Source organism: Gossypium hirsutum, chromosome D13 (assembly GCF_007990345.1).
Source record: "Gossypium hirsutum isolate 1008001.06 chromosome D13, Gossypium_hirsutum_v2.1, whole genome shotgun sequence".
NCBI classification, from domain to species: domain Eukaryota; kingdom Viridiplantae; phylum Streptophyta; class Magnoliopsida; order Malvales; family Malvaceae; genus Gossypium; species Gossypium hirsutum.
Genome location: NC_053449.1, coordinates 62,971,223 through 62,991,859, shown reverse-complemented (window position 1 = coordinate 62,991,859; position 20,637 = coordinate 62,971,223). Strand labels below are relative to the sequence as shown.

At 29.7% G+C, this 20,637-nt stretch overlaps 3 protein-coding genes across 4 annotated transcripts; 1 reads left to right on the top strand and 2 right to left on the bottom strand.

Moving 5' to 3' along the window:
- Positions 1-1,207: 1,207 nt before the first annotated feature.
- On the bottom strand, positions 1,208-2,278 carry LOC107950787 (AP2/ERF and B3 domain-containing transcription factor At1g50680). The gene has a single exon (XM_016885770.1). It carries the CDS (start codon positions 2,276-2,278, stop codon positions 1,208-1,210), a length of 1,071 nt encoding a protein of 356 aa, XP_016741259.1.
- A 3,521-nt stretch (positions 2,279-5,799) lies between these two features.
- On the top strand, positions 5,800-9,946 carry LOC121225304 (protein NRT1/ PTR FAMILY 7.1). 2 transcript variants are annotated; one of them, XM_041109550.1, is made up of 7 exons: positions 5,800-6,064; positions 6,734-6,787; positions 7,341-7,394; positions 7,541-7,652; positions 7,745-7,962; positions 8,052-8,611; positions 8,692-9,946. In XM_041109550.1, exons 2-7 carry the CDS (start codon positions 6,746-6,748, stop codon positions 9,554-9,556), a joined length of 1,851 nt encoding a protein of 616 aa, XP_040965484.1. In that variant the 5' UTR covers positions 5,800-6,064; positions 6,734-6,745; the 3' UTR covers positions 9,557-9,946. The 2 variants fall into 2 exon arrangements, with proteins under 2 accessions (XP_040965484.1, XP_040965485.1); XM_041109551.1 differs by lacking the exons at positions 5,800-6,064; positions 6,734-6,787 and adding an exon at positions 7,188-7,246.
- Positions 9,947-16,599: 6,653 nt separating this feature from the next.
- Positions 16,600-19,949, bottom strand: LOC107945405 (transcription initiation factor TFIID subunit 11). The gene is made up of 5 exons (XM_016879408.2): positions 19,801-19,949; positions 18,767-19,145; positions 17,977-18,064; positions 17,601-17,700; positions 16,600-17,050 (listed from the first exon to the last, which is right to left on the bottom strand). The coding sequence occupies exons 2-5, from the start codon at positions 19,135-19,137 to the stop codon at positions 16,923-16,925; spliced, it is 687 nt and encodes a 228-aa protein (XP_016734897.1). The 5' UTR covers positions 19,138-19,145; positions 19,801-19,949; the 3' UTR covers positions 16,600-16,922.
- Between the last annotated feature and the right edge of the window lie 688 nt (positions 19,950-20,637).

The following is a 20,637-nucleotide window of genomic DNA, read 5'->3' as shown; positions in this document are numbered from 1 at the left end:
TTTCAAACTTTCATTAATTTTTTTTACATAAAATAATTAGTTAAACATTTTTAATTTACTTAAAATTTGACACGTATTACTTGCATGAATAAAACATAAAATATGACAATTGAATTGTTAAAATATTGATTATATGCTGGTGGTAGAAGCATTGAGTCTTTCATTGTGGGACGTCTTGAGCCGTCTCTAGGCTTGAATAAGTTGATTTGATTGTTTTCCTCTCTCTTAGAGTGAGGTTTTTGGCAAGGAGGATCTTGGTGCTATGCTATGTTATCATGGATTTCTTCTACAATAGGATAAGTGGAGGTAACAACGAATATGGACGATGGAGAGTAGGTGTTCAAACGGTTGGTTCAGTTATTAATCGAACCGAACTAGCATTAACCGAATTAATCAAACTGTATAATCCTTTAATCGTTAACCGAACCGAAATATTCCGGTTAACTGAATTAACCGAAATTTATATGTTTTGTCTTTTGGTTAAAACATGTATAAAACATATAAAAAAATACATCAATAATGTTCATTTGTCTTAAAAGTTAACCGAATTAACGGAAATTTTAAGTCTTGAAACATTACATAATTATTAAGTTCAGTTAATTTGGTTAATTACCCGATTTCGAACCGAATTAATTGACAACCGAATCCAAAAAACTATTAACCGACCGAACTAAGTTCGACAACCGACCAATTAACCGAATTAGATCAATTCGATTGATTAATTCGATCTTAACCAAAATTTGAACCCTCTTAATCCTTCCTATGTTTTATATTTAGTTTTCCCCCTATTTTTTTAGGTTCCTATTATCCTAAAGTTAGCCTTCTCTACTTACGAGATTGATCATTCTTGGCCCATGTTAATTTCTAGACTCCTCCACCTTCGAACTTTCTCAAGTGTAATACATTTATTGGTCGAGAATAAATATTTATTTGGATAGTTGTGTGTCTATATCAATAAATATGAAATTTTTTATAAAAAAAACTTAAAATTTATTTCAAATAACAATATATTCAATAAAGTAACTAAAATTAATATATATATATATATATTCCTTCAAATTTTCGTTAATTTCTTAAACCGTAATTCATAACTTAACCCAAAAAAAACCTATACTAAAATATACTAAAATTTACTTGGTCAGAGACTTATATATATATTAAATTCGAAAAGTTAAAAACATAAGGACTAAATTATAAATTCAGAAAATTAAAGTAAATTAATTTGTACTCCAAAAAGGGTAACACTTTTCTGCTTTACATTACGTCCACCATTTTCAAATCCTTCAATAGCTTTATTACTATAACCCTTGGTCGTCGACCCCAAATTGAACTCTAACCCCACCGCCAAATCATCATCACGACGGTCCTCCTCCTCCAACGCCGCCGCTGACGATCCCAACCCATTTTCACCATTATAATTCACATCAATGAGAAAAAAACTCTTCCCATTTTGATCCTCTCCGGAGCATTCGCATGAATAAAAAGTAACAGTATCCTTTTCATTAAGCTTCTTCTCTTTCACAAACCTGCTCCACCCCCTTGTTAAAACAAAGCTTTGGCTACTCTTCCAGTAACAGTAACGAAACTTCCATGTCACCATTAACTTGTCGTAAAAAACAAGCTCAATGTCTTCAACGCCGCCACCGGCGGCGGAAACTTGTCGGTCGGCTTCACAGATGTGAGGGAAGTATTTAACGGCGTATTTTTTTGGGATTACTAACCTATTAAGCTTACCTACATCACTAGGTGTTAATTCTTTTTGAAACAATTGCATGCATGGAAATTGTTTATCACCATGAACAAGTTTCTTGTTTGCGTTGTTGCTTGTATTTAATTTCCCATCTCTTTTTGATAAAATTTTGACGAAGTCTTCAAATTTGGCTTGATACGAACCATCTCTGATCATATTAAGAACATCGTCGGTTGAATAAAGGCTTTGAAAATCAGGTTCTTGGATGTTTTGTTCGGTCCAAGGGAAATTCCGGTGAGAATCGCCGCTTCGGAGTTTAACGGCGGCGCTGTCGTATGCCATGGCAGCTTCGCTTTCAGACTTGAATGTACCGAGCCATATACGTTGATGGTTGGCGTATATTTGTGCACCCCAATGACCATTTTGTTGTGGGACAACACCTTTGAACTTTGGTAAGGAACCAATCTGGTCGTCCCGGGAACGTTTTCCGGGCCGGAATTTGTAACCGCTGTTGCCGGAACCCGATGTTTCTGCTGCTGAAACAGTCAGTTTTGTGTTTAAAACAGTGCTTGAATCATCTTCCACCATTAGAGACGATTCTTAAAACACACACACACGCACAAAAAAAAAATAAAAAGCAGGCAAAGTTGATAAACAGGGAAACTGGGGATTTAATATAAAATATAAAATGTAAGAGATTATATATATATGTATGGATTTATTCAAAAAATCCAGGAGAAAATGAGGGAGAAAATGTGGGAAATCAAAGATATTGAAAATGGTAGGTTTAAATTTGAAAGATGAAGATGGTGTAATACAAATTATAAATAAATAAAAAATTTTTAAAAAAAAACTCATTTAGGTAACCATCGACAACCAAATAATTAACTTAAATTTTACAGGAAAAAATGATTTTCCAGTGAAAAATATTTAGGTTATAAAACAAAATTGCTTAAGTAAGTTAGAAACAAACTGTTTTTGAGTGATTGAGTTTTGATTTATTTTTTTCAATTTTAGTCTTAATTTAGATAATAAGATTTTGTTCAACTTAAAATTTTATACTTAGCCTCTCAAATTAGTTTTCATGTTTAATTAAAAATTATCAATTTTCAGTTCAGTGTGTGTGATGATGTTGTTTGCTTTGATACAAAAATACATATGTCTTTGTTTCAGTTATTTGTAATAATCAGGTTTCAAGAGTTAATTTAAGGTATTTATGTTTCAACTTTGTTATTTTATTTTAGTTTGTAAGAATCCGAAATTTATTTAACTTCATCGTATAATTATTTTATAGGGTTGGATTCAAATTTCAATGTTTATTATGAATTGCATCTCTCCACTTCATAAAAAAAAATAAAAAAATTAGTTTATTTACTTTTATTTGTTAAAATTCAGTCCTTATACTTTATGAAAATTAATTTATTGATTATTGAACTACCGGTTTCTTGAATATGGATTTAACAACAAGGTTTAATAATGTTTTCCCATTGGACTAACTTCTAAAGTATAAGAATCAAATTCTAACAAAATTAAAATAGAGGGACCGGTTTCTCAACTACTGTAAAGTTAAAGGATGAAATTTAGAATTAGACCTAAATTTGTTTTTAAAAAAATCCCTCCTTAAATGGACACATGAATTTGGACGACGACTATATTTGTTTTTTTTTCTTTATTTCTTTGTCATTTTAATCTTTAATTTGTCCCCCAAAATGGGATTAAAATAAATTTGACACCATCAACACCAAAGGCAATAATCCCACTACCAAAATCAAAATATTTCCTAATATATATATTTTCTTTCTTTAAATTATTTTCTCGAGAAAATATTAGTTTAAAGAAAGTGTAATTGCTTAATCTTTGATTTATCGGCATGTTTTGTTACCGAGATTAATGGGTTTAGAGATTTGACATTTCATTTATTATTGAATTTGGATTTATACAAATTAAGTGAAAAATAAGTTTGGATTTTCCTTCGCTTTGTTAATCTTTTTGTTAATGATGATTGGTTTTGAGTTTGCTTGGAAATTGTTGTGGTAAGCCATACTATTCAAGTATAACAAAAAAAAATCTAGTGTAAACTGTACAAATAGTCACTTTTGTTTGCCTCAAATTATATTTTAGTCATTTATGTTTGAAATGTTATGTTTTAGTTACTTACGTTATCGTTTTGTTACGAAGTGGTCACTGTATTGTTAAACTCTATTACCTCTCTAACGGCTGTCCTACATGGCAATCCAAATGGATTTTAAATGCCAACTTGGATGTCCAATTACTGGGATGAAAATAGATTTTTAATTAAATAAATTTAATTTGGACTGCCATATAGTACATCCAACTTGGCATTTAAAACCCATTTGGACTACCACGTAGGACCGCTGTTAGGGAGGTAATGAAGCTTAACGATAGAGTGACCATTTCGTAACAAAACAATAACGTAAGTGGCTAAAACATAACATTTCAAACAAAAGTGGCTATTTTTGTACTTTACCCAAAAAACCTATGTTGGTATTTTTGGATAAATTGATATTTAGTCCCTGTACTTGTGTAATTTTCTCAATTTGATCCTATTTTTTTGGCCCATATTAGTCCCGAAACTTGGCAACTTTTCCCAATTTTATCTTTAGACTTAGGTTATGTTTGTTTCATTGAAAATGACTTCTAGAAAAACTAATATTTTCTGATATTTGGATGAATCTGTGTAACATATTTTTTGTTGTTTGACAGATTTCCTAAAAATATTTCATAAAGCTGTTTTCAATGAAACAAACATACATTTGAGATTTATGATAAATAGTTTAAATGAAGTAGTGAATTGATTACAAAGTGATGTTAACGTAAATTATAGTAAATAATGAATCTTCATGATGTTAAGGATTAAATTGTAAACTTTGTGAAATTTATAATTGAAACAAAAGAAGTGATATGCATGAAAATTTGTTATGTGAAATAAGATATTATAATGAATTATTTGATTAAAGTGCTTATATGGTGAAAAATAGATTACATGACAATAAGGACTAAATTGAAAAATGTATAAAAGTTAAAGTGTGAAAAAATTTAATATGTGAATAAGGAAATTATAATAAAAGTTTAACGAATGTGTTATTAGATGATGAAATATGCATAAAGTATTGTAAGAGTGAAATTGTGGAAAAATATAGAAATTTTATGATAACAAGGACTAAATTGTTAAACTTGAGAAACTATGTGGATAAAATAATACAAGTGAAATACATAGAAATTTAATATGTGAAACATGATATTGAGATAAATTATGTGATTAAAGTGTAACAAGAAATAAAATTGATTTAATATGATTAATTAGTGAATATTGAACTTTTATGACAAAAAGAGATTAAATTGAAAAGTTATGAAAGTTTATAAGAAAATATTTGATAAGTGAAGAATGCAGTAGAGAATATGTAACATCCCGGTACTTTGACTCGATGTTCGGGTTGAGTATGTGGGTGTTATAGTGAACAAAGCCTTATCAATTTAGAAAATGTCTTACGAAAAAAAGTTTGGTAAGACATTTTAAGGGAATAATGGGGTAATTTTACGTTGATCATCCTATTTTACATGAAACAAACATTGGAAAATGCTAAAAATATTTTCCGTAAAAGCTTTTACGTTGAAACAAACGGAGCCTTAGTATTTCACTAAAATATGATGACACGACACTCTGTGATTATATCACATCAACACTTGAAAATTTTAAAAATTATATAAACCACAATTGAGTTAAAATCAAAGTTTTTCTATACACATAAACCACAATTCAAGCTTCACGTGTATAATTGTACCAAATCAAATTTCATGTATCAAATTGCACATTGGACTAAAGTTCATGCATAAGCGTCATATTTATCCCATATTTAGTTTGATAAAACCCTAATTTTCATACTTATCAAAATTACAACAATGTAAAAAAGTACTAATTTTGACTTGTAGAATTACCCAAGGGACTAAGAAGAAAAATGTGAAATAGTAAACATTAGAGAAGGGAGGGCTCAGTAATTTTAGGAAAATTTTGTTACATTTCAACAGAATCCTCTCTTTTTAACATTCAAACCCCCAAGCCCCTACTCTTTTCATCGCAAAAGCAAATACCAAGTGCATATTGCACGGTTTCTTTGTGCAAGAAAATCAAGAGTTTGAAAATTAGTCCATAACAATTTGTAATTGTGAGCTTATTAGTCCTCTCATCTGTTTGTAATCCCCATAAATGACAATAGGCTTCACCGGATCATTATTTTTTACTTCACGGAGTACTACTCTCCCTTTCTCCGCCCTCGACACCGGTTCTCCGCCGTCGCCGGAGTCTTTGATAGTTCTACAAGACGTTGCCTTGCCGGTTGCTAAGTTTCGTAAAAGGTTAGTAGTAACTTTAGCAGGGGCGAATCTAGAGGTGGGAAAACGATGGCTTTCTTGAAAATTAGTAATTCAATCCGAGTTTAAGGGTATGGGTGAAGATTATTTACTATAAATATAAAATCTTTTTTGTAGAAAAAATATTTATGTCAATTTATTACAAAAGAATAGATTTTCTTTTTCTCTTGCAAAAAATGTTTTTCTTAAATTTTATTAATTGAATTTTTTAGATAGCATTTTAAATTTTATATTCTATACCTTCTGTACACTAATAGAGATTTTTTTTGTTAGAAATATTTATTTTTGAATAAAAAAACAAGTATTTATTCATATTTATTAATAAAAGGATAATAAGGAAATATTTTTCATTAAAATATTAAAAATAAAATTTAATAATATTTAAAATTAAAACATTGAAGTTTTTTTTTACTATTTTAATTATTTTGAAATAGAAATTAAGTAGAAATGCAATTTTTTGAGATTATATTATGGGGAGTAACAATTACGAACATAAATCCTAAAATAGATATGAGGTTCTAGTCATATCTAGTCTTTTTATGTGCTTCAACACACTCGAACTCATATCTTTCTACATTGGCAACAATGCTTATGCCAATCAACCCTTTTAAATTGTTTTTGTTACTATTTCATTAATATATATATATTTTACAGAAGAAATTATCAATGGCTGATATTGAGTCCTCTACCGATGAGATTGAAAGAAAGGTTAGCAAATTAAAATTAAAATATATGGCAAAAACCCATCAATATTTTCTTAAATATATACATTTATATATATTCTTCATAATTCATATGTATTTTCTTAGAGATAAGAAATGGCTTGGATACAAATTCTTCCATGTGAATATACAGTTTATGACTATTCTATATGCTTTATGATGAAAATAATAAGTACATATATATATACATGGATTCAATTGTGAAATTTAAGAGTGATTATCAAAATATTTTCTGATATTAATAATGGAATATCACTTTCAAATGAAAATTCAATCCCACTTCATCGTATTTTATAAAATGAGTTAAAAAATGTGGCATGCACTCCTCTCTATATATATTGGACCCTTTCTTCACTTTGTTCTCATACTAATAATTTTTCTTCTTCCTTTCTTCACTTTGTTATCATACTAATAATTTTTATGCTTATTTTTCATTTAACTCTGAGTAAGTTAAAAAAAAATGATTTTCATGGTTTAGTTCATAATAAACAATTTTAAGTTATTTTTGTTACTGTTTCATTAATATATATATTTTGCAGAAGAAATTATCAATGGATGATATTGAGTACTCTACCGATGAGATTGAAAAAAAGGTTAGTAAATTAAAATTAAAATAATTTATTAAATGTTGGATACTGAATATGCAAAAACCCATCAATGTTTTGGACTAAACTCGAGGTTTAATATTTTATTATTATTATTTTATTTGTTGATCTTATTTAATTATTGATAATGACAGGCTGATGAAGAAATTATTAGCTTTGGAAAAATAGAATCTGGGAATGAAAACCAGCATTCACCTGGAAAGAGGAAAAAATGTGGAGGATGGAAATTAGCAAGTCTCTTGCTAGGTATATCTCATTTATATGTATGTATGTATGCATGCATGCATGCATGTATGGTACATGAAATGTTTGCTTCGTTATTTGATTTTTGGTTGCAGTGAATCAAGGCCTAGCAACATTAGCTTTCTTTGGGGTAGGGGTGAACTTGGTGCTGCTCTTAACCAGGGTACTCGACCAAGATAACGCCGTAGCGGCCAATAATGTTAGCAAATGGACCGGGACGGTTTACTTATGCTCGCTGATCGGAGCGTTCCTTAGCGATTCGTATTGGGGTCGTTACTTGACATGTGCTATCTTTCAGCTCATACTCGTACTGGTACCGGATAATCACCGTTGTTCTTCGTTTATATGTATGCACTTGTAACGTGTCGGTCGAAATTGATATCGGATTGTTGTTGATTACAGGGTTTGGGGCTATTGTCATTTGCTTCATGGTTTTTTCTGATAAGTCCTACTGGTTGTGGTGATGGGATGAAACTTTGCAACACTCCGTCATCAATTGGTGTCGTTATGTTTTACTTATCGATATATCTTATAGCGCTCGGGTATGGTGGGCATCAACCGACCGTGGCTACGCTCGGAGCGGACCAGTTCGATGATTCAAACCCGAACGCAGTTATATCGAAAGCCGCATTCTTTAGTTCCTTTTACTTTGCACTTAATGTAGGCTCTCTATTTTCAAACACTATACTGGTTTACTATGAAGATTCAGGGAAATGGACATTAGGCTTCTTGGTTTCTTTTGGGGCAGCAATCATAGCACTATTGTTGTATTTATCGGGGACATCGAGATATAGGTACGTAAAAGCAAGCGGAAACCCGTTGCCACGCGTTGCACAAGTATTCGTCGCTGCATATCGGAAATGGGGCGTCACACCTGCCACCGTTGATGCCTTGTACGAAGTCGAAGGAACTGAATCCGCAATCAAAGGGAGCCGAAAAATACTCCATAGCAACGATTTTAAGTAAGTAAAACAATTTAACAACAATCATTAGACACTTATGTTCCTTAGTTTAAACTACTCGAAATCGAATCGATTTGTAGGTTCCTCGACAAGGCGGCTACGATAACCTCGATGGATCTGCGTGGACCGAACAATCCATGGAAGCTTTGCACTGTAACTCAAGTCGAAGAAGCTAAATGCGTCCTAAAAATGTTACCGATTTGGCTTTGTACGATAATTTACTCCGTCATTTTCACCCAAATGGCATCCCTTTTCGTCGAGCAAGGTGATGTAATGGCTTCCAAACTTAAAAACTTCCGTATCCCGGCTGCAAGCATGTCGGCTTTCGATATTTGCAGCGTTCTCATTTGGACCGGGGTCTACCGACACGTAGTTGTGCCCATGTCTCGATCATTAACCGGTAACCCCAAAGGATTAACCGAGCTGCAACGAATGGGGACCGGACTCATCATTGGAATGATTGCCATGGTTGCAGCCGGTGTCACTGAGATACAACGGCTCAAATCCGTGTCTCCCGGTTCGAAAAAAAGTTCATTGAGCATATTTTGGCAAGTTCCACAATATGTTTTAGTTGGTGCATCTGAAGTTTTCATGTATGTTGGCCAATTAGAGTTCTTTAATGGACAAGCCCCTGATGGTATTAAAAGCTTTGGTAGCTCACTTTGCATGGCATCAATGTCACTTGGCAACTATGTTAGTAGCTTGTTAATTAACATAGTTATGGAGGTCACAACCCGAGATGGCGGTCCCGGGTGGATTCCCGACGACCTCAATGATGGCCATTTGGACCGGTTTTACTTCCTTATCGCCGGTTTAACCGCGGTGGATTTCATAATCTATGTGTATTGTGCCAAATGGTACAATGGCATCAACCTTGACACTAGTGAGAACGGAATTCAATTGGAAGAACAACAAAAGGAGGTGCTTGCAAGTTTAATGTCTTAGAATTTTGGCTTAAATGCAAAAGAGGCCCTCAAATTATATCACTTTTTCCACTGAGGTACTTAAAAGTTTTTTTTTTGTTCAAAGGTAGTACCTGAAGTATTAGTTCATCTCGTTTTACCTTAAAACACAATACCATCTACTAAGAATGTGCTATGTGCCATATTCTTACGAGATGTTGTACACTTTTAGAGGTAAAATAAGATGAAATTGATAGTTTAAGTACCACTTTTGATAAAAAAAACTTTAAATACCTAAATAGGAAAAATAGTACAATTGGGGGGACAATTGTATAATTAATCCTATAATCTTCATCCATTTTCAACATTTAGGAATTAGATCAGTCATGGCTGTTGTCTTTTTTCTTATTAGCTATTATGATAATTATAAAAATAGTAAATATTTCTTTTGTTATTTTATTAATTTTTTTCTGCGATGCACTTACAAACATAAATCATAAATCATAAATCTTAAACTTTAAACTCAATATAAACTCAAAAAGATTTATAATAAATATAATTAATATTTATCATTTTATCATAAGATATTATCATTTTATCCTTATATATATAAATTATTAAAAGAATAAAAATGTACTAATATCTATATAAAAAATTGTAATTTATGTTTAAATATTGTTTTTTAAAAATTATATTTAAATGTTTCATTGACTTTAAAAATATTGAAAATATTAAAAATATTGAAAATTATATGGATGTGGTAGTAATGATTTTCAAGATTATACATCCATAATGGAGCAAGGCCAGTGGTGAAGCATGCTGTGCCAACTATGGAGCGATGATGGATTTAACAATATTCATTCCGTCTCGCTCCGTTGCCATCCCTACTTCAATTAAGCAAGATAGAAATCTTTAACTCTTATTTTTTAAACTTTATCAATATATTATCTAATTTAAATATAAATTTTAAAGCCTTGTGTGTTGACCTGATGGTCAGGGTATTCACTGCCCCATATGTAGCTTGAACTTGGGTTTAAGTTGCACTAGTTGCGTTACTGTAAGAGTTTTACCTCCTCTTGTAATTCACCAACAAACTCGCTAATTTTTTAAACTTTACCAATATATTATCTAATTTTGATTTCATTTTGTTTAGTGAAATTAATTTATGGATTATCAAAATTTTTCTTTCAAATATAAACAAATATAAATATTTTGAGTATTTTATGAGTTTTGAGTTTTAGAATTGATGGCATGTTGATGGGTTTTTAAAATTTTAAATTCACACGTTTGAACATTTTAATATTTTAAATTAGAATTGTAAATTTTAAAAAAATAAAAAAAATAATTTTATTATTATATTAATTTATAAATTTATAAATTAAATTTGATTTTTTAAAAAAAATTGGACTCATCCTGTGTTCACGTCATCCTGGTAAGTGTGGAACCTCACATGGCAATACAGCATTCGCTTTTATGAAATGGGGTCATCCAAACTATGAAGATGAAAGCTCACTCTTGGACATTCACATATTAAATACCAAAAGGCAAAGAAATAAGAGGGTGAGCCTTTCGTTTCATTTTCAAGATATATAACATAAAGTGTATAAGACATTCTAAGTAACTTATTCAACTATATATATATATATGTGATAATGCTTGCCAGTTAATGTGTTTGTAATAATTAATGTTTTCAATGCTTCAATTCATTCTCGATTGACTCTTAACTCGATTGGTGTAGACATTATTGTCAATACAAAAAGACGTGGGTTCGAGTGCGTTGAAGTGCATTATCCTCCTAGTAATGGGTTGGGAAGAGATTTAATATGATCAAAACTTATAATGAGATTGTTCAAAAAAAAATTTCAACTTATTATCAAATACTTGTGAATTTTAGTGGATTGTTCAAACATCTAATTACAGACCCAATTATAATAACTGTAATTAATTTAATTTAATAATTTTTAATCGCATCCGAGCATGTATCCCACTTAAATATATCACTATTAAACTTAAATTCTTGGGTTTAAATCAATTGCATGATATTGTCACTCTAAGCGTTCTATACACACTAAGTGGAGGATCGATGCTATCACATGAGATAGAATTACTATGAGAGTCATCAATTTAATTACATGTTAGAAACTTTCGATACTAATATGTACGATGGAAATTATTAAGGGCCAGTTCTTCTGGCCGGTTGAAAAGTACTTTTACATATAAAAGTGCTTTTGGGTGAAAAGGAATGAAAAACACACTTCATTTAGGGTCAGGTTTCTAGCTTCTGGAAAGTACTTTTCTGCAGATGAAAAAGCAGAAATTTTTTGCTTCTCCAGTAAAAAAGTGCTTCTAAACTGCACTTTTACTTTTTTACCCAGCCAAAAAGCAGACATTTTGTGTCACATAATTGAGAAAAATGCTTTCTCATATATTCATATATATATATATTATTTTACTTTAAATTGTAAATGTTATTGTAAAATTTTTAGTATTTATATTTGATATATAAATATTATTCCTTTTTAAAACTTCAATCCAACTATATGTAATATTTTAATTTGTTAGGTTTATGTTTTCTATGTTATGTTTACATATAATATGAGTTATATATTCAAATACATATTAAAATAAAATAATACAAATGTGTTAAAAGTATTAATTAAAAATAAAAAATAATTTTTATAATAATACAATTGTGTCAATATCTAATTACAAATATTTAATTATTATATTTAAATATTTAAATATAGTTTATATATTCTAATTAAATTTAATAAATAATTAATATTAATTACTTAGAAATATTTAAAATTAATATTATATATTAAAATATTAACAATAAGTTATAATAATTTTTTTAATATTTTTGCTAAAATATCATAATATTAACTAATTTGAACATTATTTAAATACATATTTGTTACTTTATAATATCATGTCTAAAATAGACATTTTGTTCTTCAAAATCACTTTTTAACAGCAATGCCAAACACTCAAAAATTTCAAAATCACTTCTCAAAAGCACTTTTCCACAGCACTTTTCAAAAGTAATGAAGAATTGGCCCTAAATGAGTCACAAATTAAGTTGATGTTCCAAACTTGAAATGTGTTTACCTTTGTTGGGCTCATATAAAAGATACTTTATCACCTATAAACTCATATATTCATGTCACCTTTGAACTTCCTCACTTGTCAAAACATGTCTCAAATCTTGAAATTACCTATCAACTACTCTTGCTTGTCTTGATTTGTCTCATCATAATATTACTATTGGCTTTTATTTATAATATTGAGGGTCAAAGATGAGGGTTATACGGTTTGAACACGTATTAAACAGATGTCTGACAAAAATTTTAATTACTGCTCCATACAAGTCAAGACCATAATATCATTATTGTTATTTTGTAGTTTTGTCTCATTTCATAACAATTTTTTATGGTAATTAATTATTATAAATTCGTGGGAAGATGGGATAGTGTAATCACATTATAGTGGGGCATTATTTTTTTCACATGGCTTTTAAAATCCGATCAAAAATCAATCGAAATATCAGTCTGAAAAAAATATCAAATTGAATGATCCGTAAATCAGTACAATCAATTATTATTTTTTACATTTTTTAATTATTATAAAAATTTCTTAATTATTTATTCAATCGAATCAATTCAATTAAAAATCGATAATTCACCAACCCAATTTCCTTTTCATTTGATTTGAAGATATAGTGGTTGAAAATGAAAGAACATAAGTTTTCCAAAGTAATTCAAACCATAAAATAAGAGGGACCAAGCAACAAGTGGATGATGCAACAGCCTGCAAAGTCATATACATACATATATAAGCCCAAAACCCTGTTAATTTATTTATTATTTTTATGATTAAAGTATTTGTTGCATTGGTTTTAAGGTACACTACAATTAATTTTGTTTAGGTTTATTGTTTTCTCAATAAAAATATCATATTTAAGGTAGAAACTTAAATTTTCTTCTTTGCAATTCTGCAAAAAATTCAATGGGTTAGAAATACTATGATGCCTAACACGATTGTATTATGCCCTTTTTAATAAAAAAAATTAACAAATTAATTTTTATATGTTAGATCAAAGAGTAAATTGATTATTCTGTTAAAAAAATTATCCATTTCTACTATTAAAAATTCATCCTTATACGCACGATATATATGTGACATGCCACGTGTCACTGTTGGTTACTGTGTTAGCTATGACAATTTTTAATAGTAGAAGTATATGAAATTTTTAACAGAAATAACTAATTTGCTCTTTGATCGAATGTATAATGACTAATTTATTCATTTTTTGAGTAAAAGAAGTAAGATGCAATTTGATATTTAGTACAAGGATTTTCATTATATTTTTACCATCCAATGGGATATTATCAATTCTAAATAGTAATTCATATCCTGTAATCATGGTAAACAATCTAATTATGGGGTGAAAGAAGAGAGAATGAAGTAACGATTATCAAATCATCGATTTAGATGATTAGATTACCAGTTCAACGATAATTAAATAAGAATCCATAATTTATTATGCTATTTATCACTTCATAACGATGTATTCTATTTCTGATAATATATCATCAATCAAGTCCATCAAATAATCAATCTTTAATTCAGCTGATTGGTCCATTTTGATTCCAACAATGGAAAGATAAAGTCGGAGATTATCACAATCTAATCATCCCATCATTTAAAAAGATGATAACTTGATTTTGGTTTGTGGAATCTGTTGATGAAAAACGAGAAGACGTACAAGGAATAGTGAAATGGTTGACCTGCACTCACTATCCATCTCTTTTGATGTCTTACGGCACCGATTATATACACTGTAATTTCTTGGTCACTATCATATATCACAAAGAATTTGAGCACTCAACATGAAAACCCAGAATTTCTTTGTTTGTCAAGTGGGGGCATATTATCTTTGGATTTATGCAAAGTTACAAAATGCTGTATAAGATTGTAAAATTTAGGGTCAAAGCTATAACCTTCTACTAAAAAATACATAAAATTAAGCTATTAATTTATTAAAAGAGGTAAAATTATTATTACTTTCATTTAATAAAATGTTATGAAGGATTTAGATTAAATTTTTGTAATTTTGGAGAGGGGTTAAGAAGTAATTTAATTATTTAATTAAAGGAGTTACACCCCTGATGTTAAGTCTAACTAGTGGTTAGAAGAAATGGGAGTAAACGGTTTTTCCCATTTCAGTTTAAATCTTAAAATCATTATTAAGAAGATTGTCTTAGAGATGAATTGTATAGAGACAGTTAATCTGTTAAGTAGTTATACTCGAGATCAGAACTTGTCAGAGGGAGAGTGAAGGATTTATTGAAATGGATGGAGGAATTTCAAGTGGTATATGTATCTAGATAGAAGAACAGAATAAAGAATGGTATGATTAACCTTACCATGAAAATGAATGTTGAATGAAAAGTTTTTGACAAGCATTGCTGGACGGTGTATGATATTGTAGTGACTGAGACTTCCAACTCTATGACAAGACAAAACCGGTAAATTTTTTATTTATTTTGATGTTACAAAAGAAAGAAAATGTTAAATAGGTGTAAGCATTTATTTTTCCCTTTAGTTAAAAGGTGTGGTTAATATTAATTCTTTAAAACAGAGGAAATCAGCTGTATGCCAGTTTCTATGTTTTCTAACAGATTTTTCACGTTTCTACACTAGAAAATTTTGCGGACCAAAGAAAAAGGAAAAAACAGAGAGCAAGATGATGATTGTTAGAATCAAATTGGGTGGTGGAATCTATTGATTCGAAAATTGGTAGTCTAATAAATTCAACCGAGGTTAAAAAAAGAAGATTGAGCCGACATAAAAATCAGTTGGACTGGATTTAAATTAATTTAATTTTTATAATTTACAAAATGAATGTTTGTATTTCTGTTATAATTTATTTGTATTTATTAAAATTTCCCTTTTTTTTATATTTTTCCTAATTATTTTAGAATATTTAGGACCTTTTTTAGAATTTATAGGGCAATGAGTCAATCTGGTATGTACACCATTTGAAATTCAACAAATAAGAATAATTGAAGCAATAATGCAATATTAAGTAAAAATAAATAAATGCAATTATGAAACATATCACCACATTTAAATAGACAATTTGTTGAAATTATTAAAAGTAAAAATAAATCGAAAAAAATTCATAAAATATTTTAAATTTTCAAAAAATAATTATTATTTTCAAAATTTTGAAAAAAAATTCCAAACAAGTTTTTTAAAACTTTATATAAACTCAAACATTAAAAGAAAGACAAAAAAATTCTTCAAATAATTTTTTTTTTGTAAAAATTCTTTTTTTGAATTTTTATAAATTTAGAAAATTGTAATGCTTTTAAAATTATTCCCTTCTTTTATTTCTTCAAATTCGACCAATGGACAAATATTTTTCACAACTATATTTATCTTCAATTCTTCAACTTTTACAAATGTAAATAATTACCATCATATTTGCTATTTTTTTAATAATATAAATATTAAATTGACCCATTTAATTTAAAAAAAAAGTTATTAACAAAAATAATTAATGCTGTTATTAATTCTTATTTTTACTCACTTTCTAATTTTCTAATAGTAAATTGCTCCTAACCTTATAGTAAAAAACCTTTTTGAGTATTTATTAACAAGTACATGATTTTTTTGATAGAGGGCTGAATGTCTCAGTAAAAAAAATTATCCTGTCCTTCTAAGGAAGAATTCATCAACAGTGGGCCAAATCTGTAAAAGGAAAATAAATAAATTGGGGATTTAATACACATTTATATATCTTAAGACCAAATGCCCAATGTACAAAATACCAGCCAAGATTATGGAGGTATGAAATTTCATGGTAATCCCTATACTAAGACCAGATGCCTTCATGTATAACAATCACGTTTCAGGTTGTTCTACTAAAGAACAATCATCTTTCTTCTACCATTATTGACCATCATCTCACAAATATTAATAAAAGCATGTTAACATCTGACCTCTGGTGCGATAGAATGACAGGTCCAAGTTAATGGTATACCTCCCCTCAACACAATGTCATACAAATGAATTGAATTGAAATCATAAGGAACTGTAATTTCCATAAATTACACTCGTTGAAGCTCGCAAATTAAGTCAGCCGGAAGGTCAGTCACATTTCGCAAAGTGATTGTTGTACTTAAGATTTTGTAGTTGAACAAAACATCCCAAGCCTAACGCAAACACAAAATATACATTGATTTATGGCCTACAGGGATCTACCTACCTCTATATTGACATGAATATAGGATGAAAGGTAAAATAAGGTTCAAAAGAAATTAGTTTAACAAGTGTAGTCAAATGTGCAAACCATGTAAAAAGACCTGATAATTGATGACCGAGCTTGTTTCTTGATCTGCTTAGCGAAACAGCCTTTGCACTGATCTCTTAGGCACTTTGCCTTCAAGCTTCAATCTTCTATAAGCTTCTCTAATGTGGCAAGGCCTGATTGGTCCGGATTCTGTTCTCTCTGTCATGACTATTCTAGCTGCAAACCACCAAAATAATGGAAAAATAGACTCAATAGCTTAAAGTCTTGATAAATGAACTTCTTAGCACCAAGGCATATATATTTGATCATAATATTTGGTGCATTTACAAGCATTCCACCATGGAAGCCCTTGTACTAGGAGTTAGATTGCATTTCACCCACTTTACTCAAAAAATGAGCAACTTAGTCCTTGTACATTAGATTAAAGAGCAAACCGACCCTTTTTATGAAAAATTTCATCCATTTCTACTGTTAAAAACTGACAAGACTGACAGAATAACCAAACAGTTACATGTGGCATGTCATGTGTATCTCATTCTTACAAGCACCAGTTTTTAACAAGAGAAATTTGCTTTTTGATCTAATGTACAGGGACTATTTGCCCATTTTTTAGTAAAGGGGGCACAATGCAATCCGACTCTTGGTACAAGGGTTTCCATGGTACTTTTACCAGTTTCACTCTTTTTGTTCTCTCTTTCAATCAAACTGATTTGATTACTGGAAATGAAATCTCAACACTACTGCTATAAGAGGAAAGTGCACGTACCTTTCTCAACGAGTTCACCGACAAACATTTTCGCTATACCACACACAACAATGGTCATTGGTAAAGAAATTTTCTGGCTGCCAGTTATGCTTACCAACAACTGCATATACACACAGCAAACTTAAAGTCGATGTATTATCAAATCATTTTTTGCAATACTGAAATGCATAAATGGATTGGAGCTGTACTGACAATACATATGCACCAAGGAACCTCATGTATATTCATCAATAATACACAAAATTTTCAGTTAATTATCACACCCATGCAGATGAAATTAGAACAAGTCAAAGAGGCAACAAATAATTATAAATCCATCATATATAATAACATTTCTAGAGAAAGACTACCCAAAAAAGCTTTCCAAGAAGCTCACCCTTCTCATGTTAGACCTTTGAAGCGCAGATCTCCTAAATGATTCATATCTACTCATCTGATTCTCTGTGAATTGCGATAAAATGGCTCTGCAAAGAAAAGAATATTTTAACAGCTCTAGGCAGATGCCTCCTATATTAGAGAAAGGCAATAGAAGTATAGAGCAAGGGATCATATTTTGAAATATGGTTAAATTCTGCCATTAGTTCCTGTACTTTGTGAAAGTTGTGGATTTAATCCCTGTACTTTTAAAATTTCAATACTCACCAAATGATAACTAATAAATTCATTCAGTTAAGTTTTGCTATTTTCCAAATCTGATGCGGGAAACATTATCATATGTGTAATGCCATGTTTTTTACATATTACTCTCTAAAAATGCAATTAATGGATTAATGACCGTCTTTTGCATTATGATTGAAATTTCAAAATTCGATAAGTATAAAGACTTAGAATGATCCAATTGGAGAATATTGACTAAATCTATAATTATACGCATAGTACAGGACTAGTAATTGAATTTAACCAAATAGATTTAACTGCTACTATTAGGGCTAGGACTAAAATTTCAAAATTCGAAAAGTACAAGAACTAAATTTAACCAATTCAAAAAGTACAGAGACTAAATTTGGTCAAATTAAAGTACAGGGACTAATAGCAGAATTTAACCTTGAAATATTTATACTTGATCCTTTAAAACACTAAAAACATGGCATTTCACCTAATACATAATTATCTGAAAATTAGAACAAAAAATAAGGAAAAAGAGGGTAAAAGAAAAAGAAACTCACTGCATCTTGGCCATTTTAGCAGGGTCAGCACTAGAAGGGAACTTGCTAAGCTCAACTTCCACATTTTCCTCCTCTTCGTCATCATCATATTCTTTGTTCTTGGTGGTAGCTCTAGTAGCAACATTAGCATTAACACTTGTAGAGTGCAACTTAGGAGTTGAACTTGATGATGGATGAGAGGGATTTTTTATGTTGGGACCCATGTCATCATAATCATCATCATCTACAAGTAAATTGTGTCCACCATCGGTTTGGTTCTGGGGTTCATTTGGAGTTTGGCTGTTCAGCTCATCCTCACCAACTGGGGAATCAGGTGGCGATTCCTCTTGCTCCTCCAATGCTGCTTCGAATGGGTCCTTTGATTGCTTCATTCCGATACCTGCTTTTAGGATGATTTCGATCAAATTCTATCTAACAAATCATGCAAAGGAATGGAACGCCAAGGTCCTAGGATACATCTAATTTGGAATCTAAACTCCAGAAGACAAAGAAAATATGAATAAAATCCAAACAATGTGCATACTAACATTTGGCATTAAGAGATTCAATTTAAGAACAATTTACAGGAAAAAATGATCCCTGAAAATGGACTAGTTTAAAGAAGCCAAATCCACCAAATGAATTACAAATGTGAAAGAAATCAAAGCAATGAATTTCAACCATACAAGCAAGAAAAATGAAAATCAAGAAATTTCTAGATCTTGCCTAGGAAAACACATTCAAGTATGGCATGCACAGAAATACAAACAGGAATTAACCAGTTAGATTGAAACTAATACCTCAAATGCAATTGCAAGAAATTTTAGGTTGAAGCAATTGATACTGTACTAAATAGTTGCTTGAAGTATAGTTATTTTTGGGTTTAGGGTTCTGGGTTTTGGAGATATAGTCGAACCCAATCGCTGGGATTGTCGTAAATCGAATTAGATAGAAAGTGTTAACCCAATTTGAAGCTTTCTAAGATATTCAAATTAGTGAAATTAAGAGGAAAAGAAATGGATATACGGAGAAAGAATTGGGTGAAAAAAGATTACCTTTGCAAAAGTATATCGACTCTCCAATGCAGACGAGAGAATCAAACAGATCGTTACAGTCGAACTCACCAAAAAAAAAAAAAAAAACCGAGAAAGAAGAACAAGAGAGAAGAAACAATATTTTATGGTTGTTTAAAAATATTTATATTATTTTAATTTAAAATTTTAATAATTTTATATTTTTCATTATTCTTATTTTTTAAAACATATTTTTTCATTATTTAAATTTTATATACAAGTAATTTAACATTTTTAATGTTTATATTATAGTATTATATATTACTATATATTATACTAATTTAACATTTTTTCATTATTCTTGAATGTTATGTTAACTTTCGCATTTGGTCTTATTTAATTCTTTTTAATAGTATAGAAGTTAAATCGACCCATCCAATAGTAAAATAACTAATTTGATCTTGTACCTATTATAGAGGGACTTTGTAGTTGCTTTCACTTTTTTTTAATCCCTTGACATATTTTTCGGAGAACGTGACACATCATCAACTATAATTTTAAAAAAATTATAGAATTTGTAAAAATAAATTTTAAAAAAATATATAGATTATAAAATGGTATAATATATAAAATTATAGAAATATGTAAAAATTACAAAAAAAAAATAAGTATTAAGATTTTTTTACATTATTTCTTAAATTAGAAAAAAAACATAAATAAAAATATATGTTCAAAATGAGCCTTTGGACCCATCAAAAATTAAAATTAAAATAAAAATAAGAATTTATTTTGACATTATTATTTTTTAAAATTATAAAAAATATAAATTATTAAAAAAATAATATTTAGAATAAATCTTGAAAAACATGTGTCCAAATT

Excerpts from the sequence above, each read along its gene's own strand:
- LOC121225304 (XM_041109550.1), top strand. The coding sequence starts at position 6,746 with ATGGCTGATATTGAGTCCTCTACCGATGAGATTGAAAGAAAG. Across the intron at positions 7,395-7,540 it reads CCGATGAGATTGAAAAAAAG|GCTGATGAAGAAATTATTAG; the intron begins GTTAGTAAATTA and ends TGATAATGACAG. Across the intron at positions 7,653-7,744 it reads ATTAGCAAGTCTCTTGCTAG|TGAATCAAGGCCTAGCAACA; the intron begins GTATATCTCATT and ends TTTTGGTTGCAG.
- LOC107945405 (XM_016879408.2), bottom strand. The coding sequence starts at position 19,137 with ATGAAGCAATCAAAGGACCCATTCGAAGCAGCATTGGAGGAGCAAGAG. Across the intron at positions 17,701-17,976 it reads AAAGGTCTAACATGAGAAGG|TTGTTGGTAAGCATAACTGG; the intron begins GTGAGCTTCTTG and ends GTGTATATGCAG. Across the intron at positions 17,051-17,600 it reads CGGTGAACTCGTTGAGAAAG|CTAGAATAGTCATGACAGAG; the intron begins GTACGTGCACTT and ends GGTGGTTTGCAG.
- LOC107950787 (XM_016885770.1), bottom strand. The coding sequence starts at position 2,278 with ATGGTGGAAGATGATTCAAGCACTGTTTTAAACACAAAACTGACTGTT.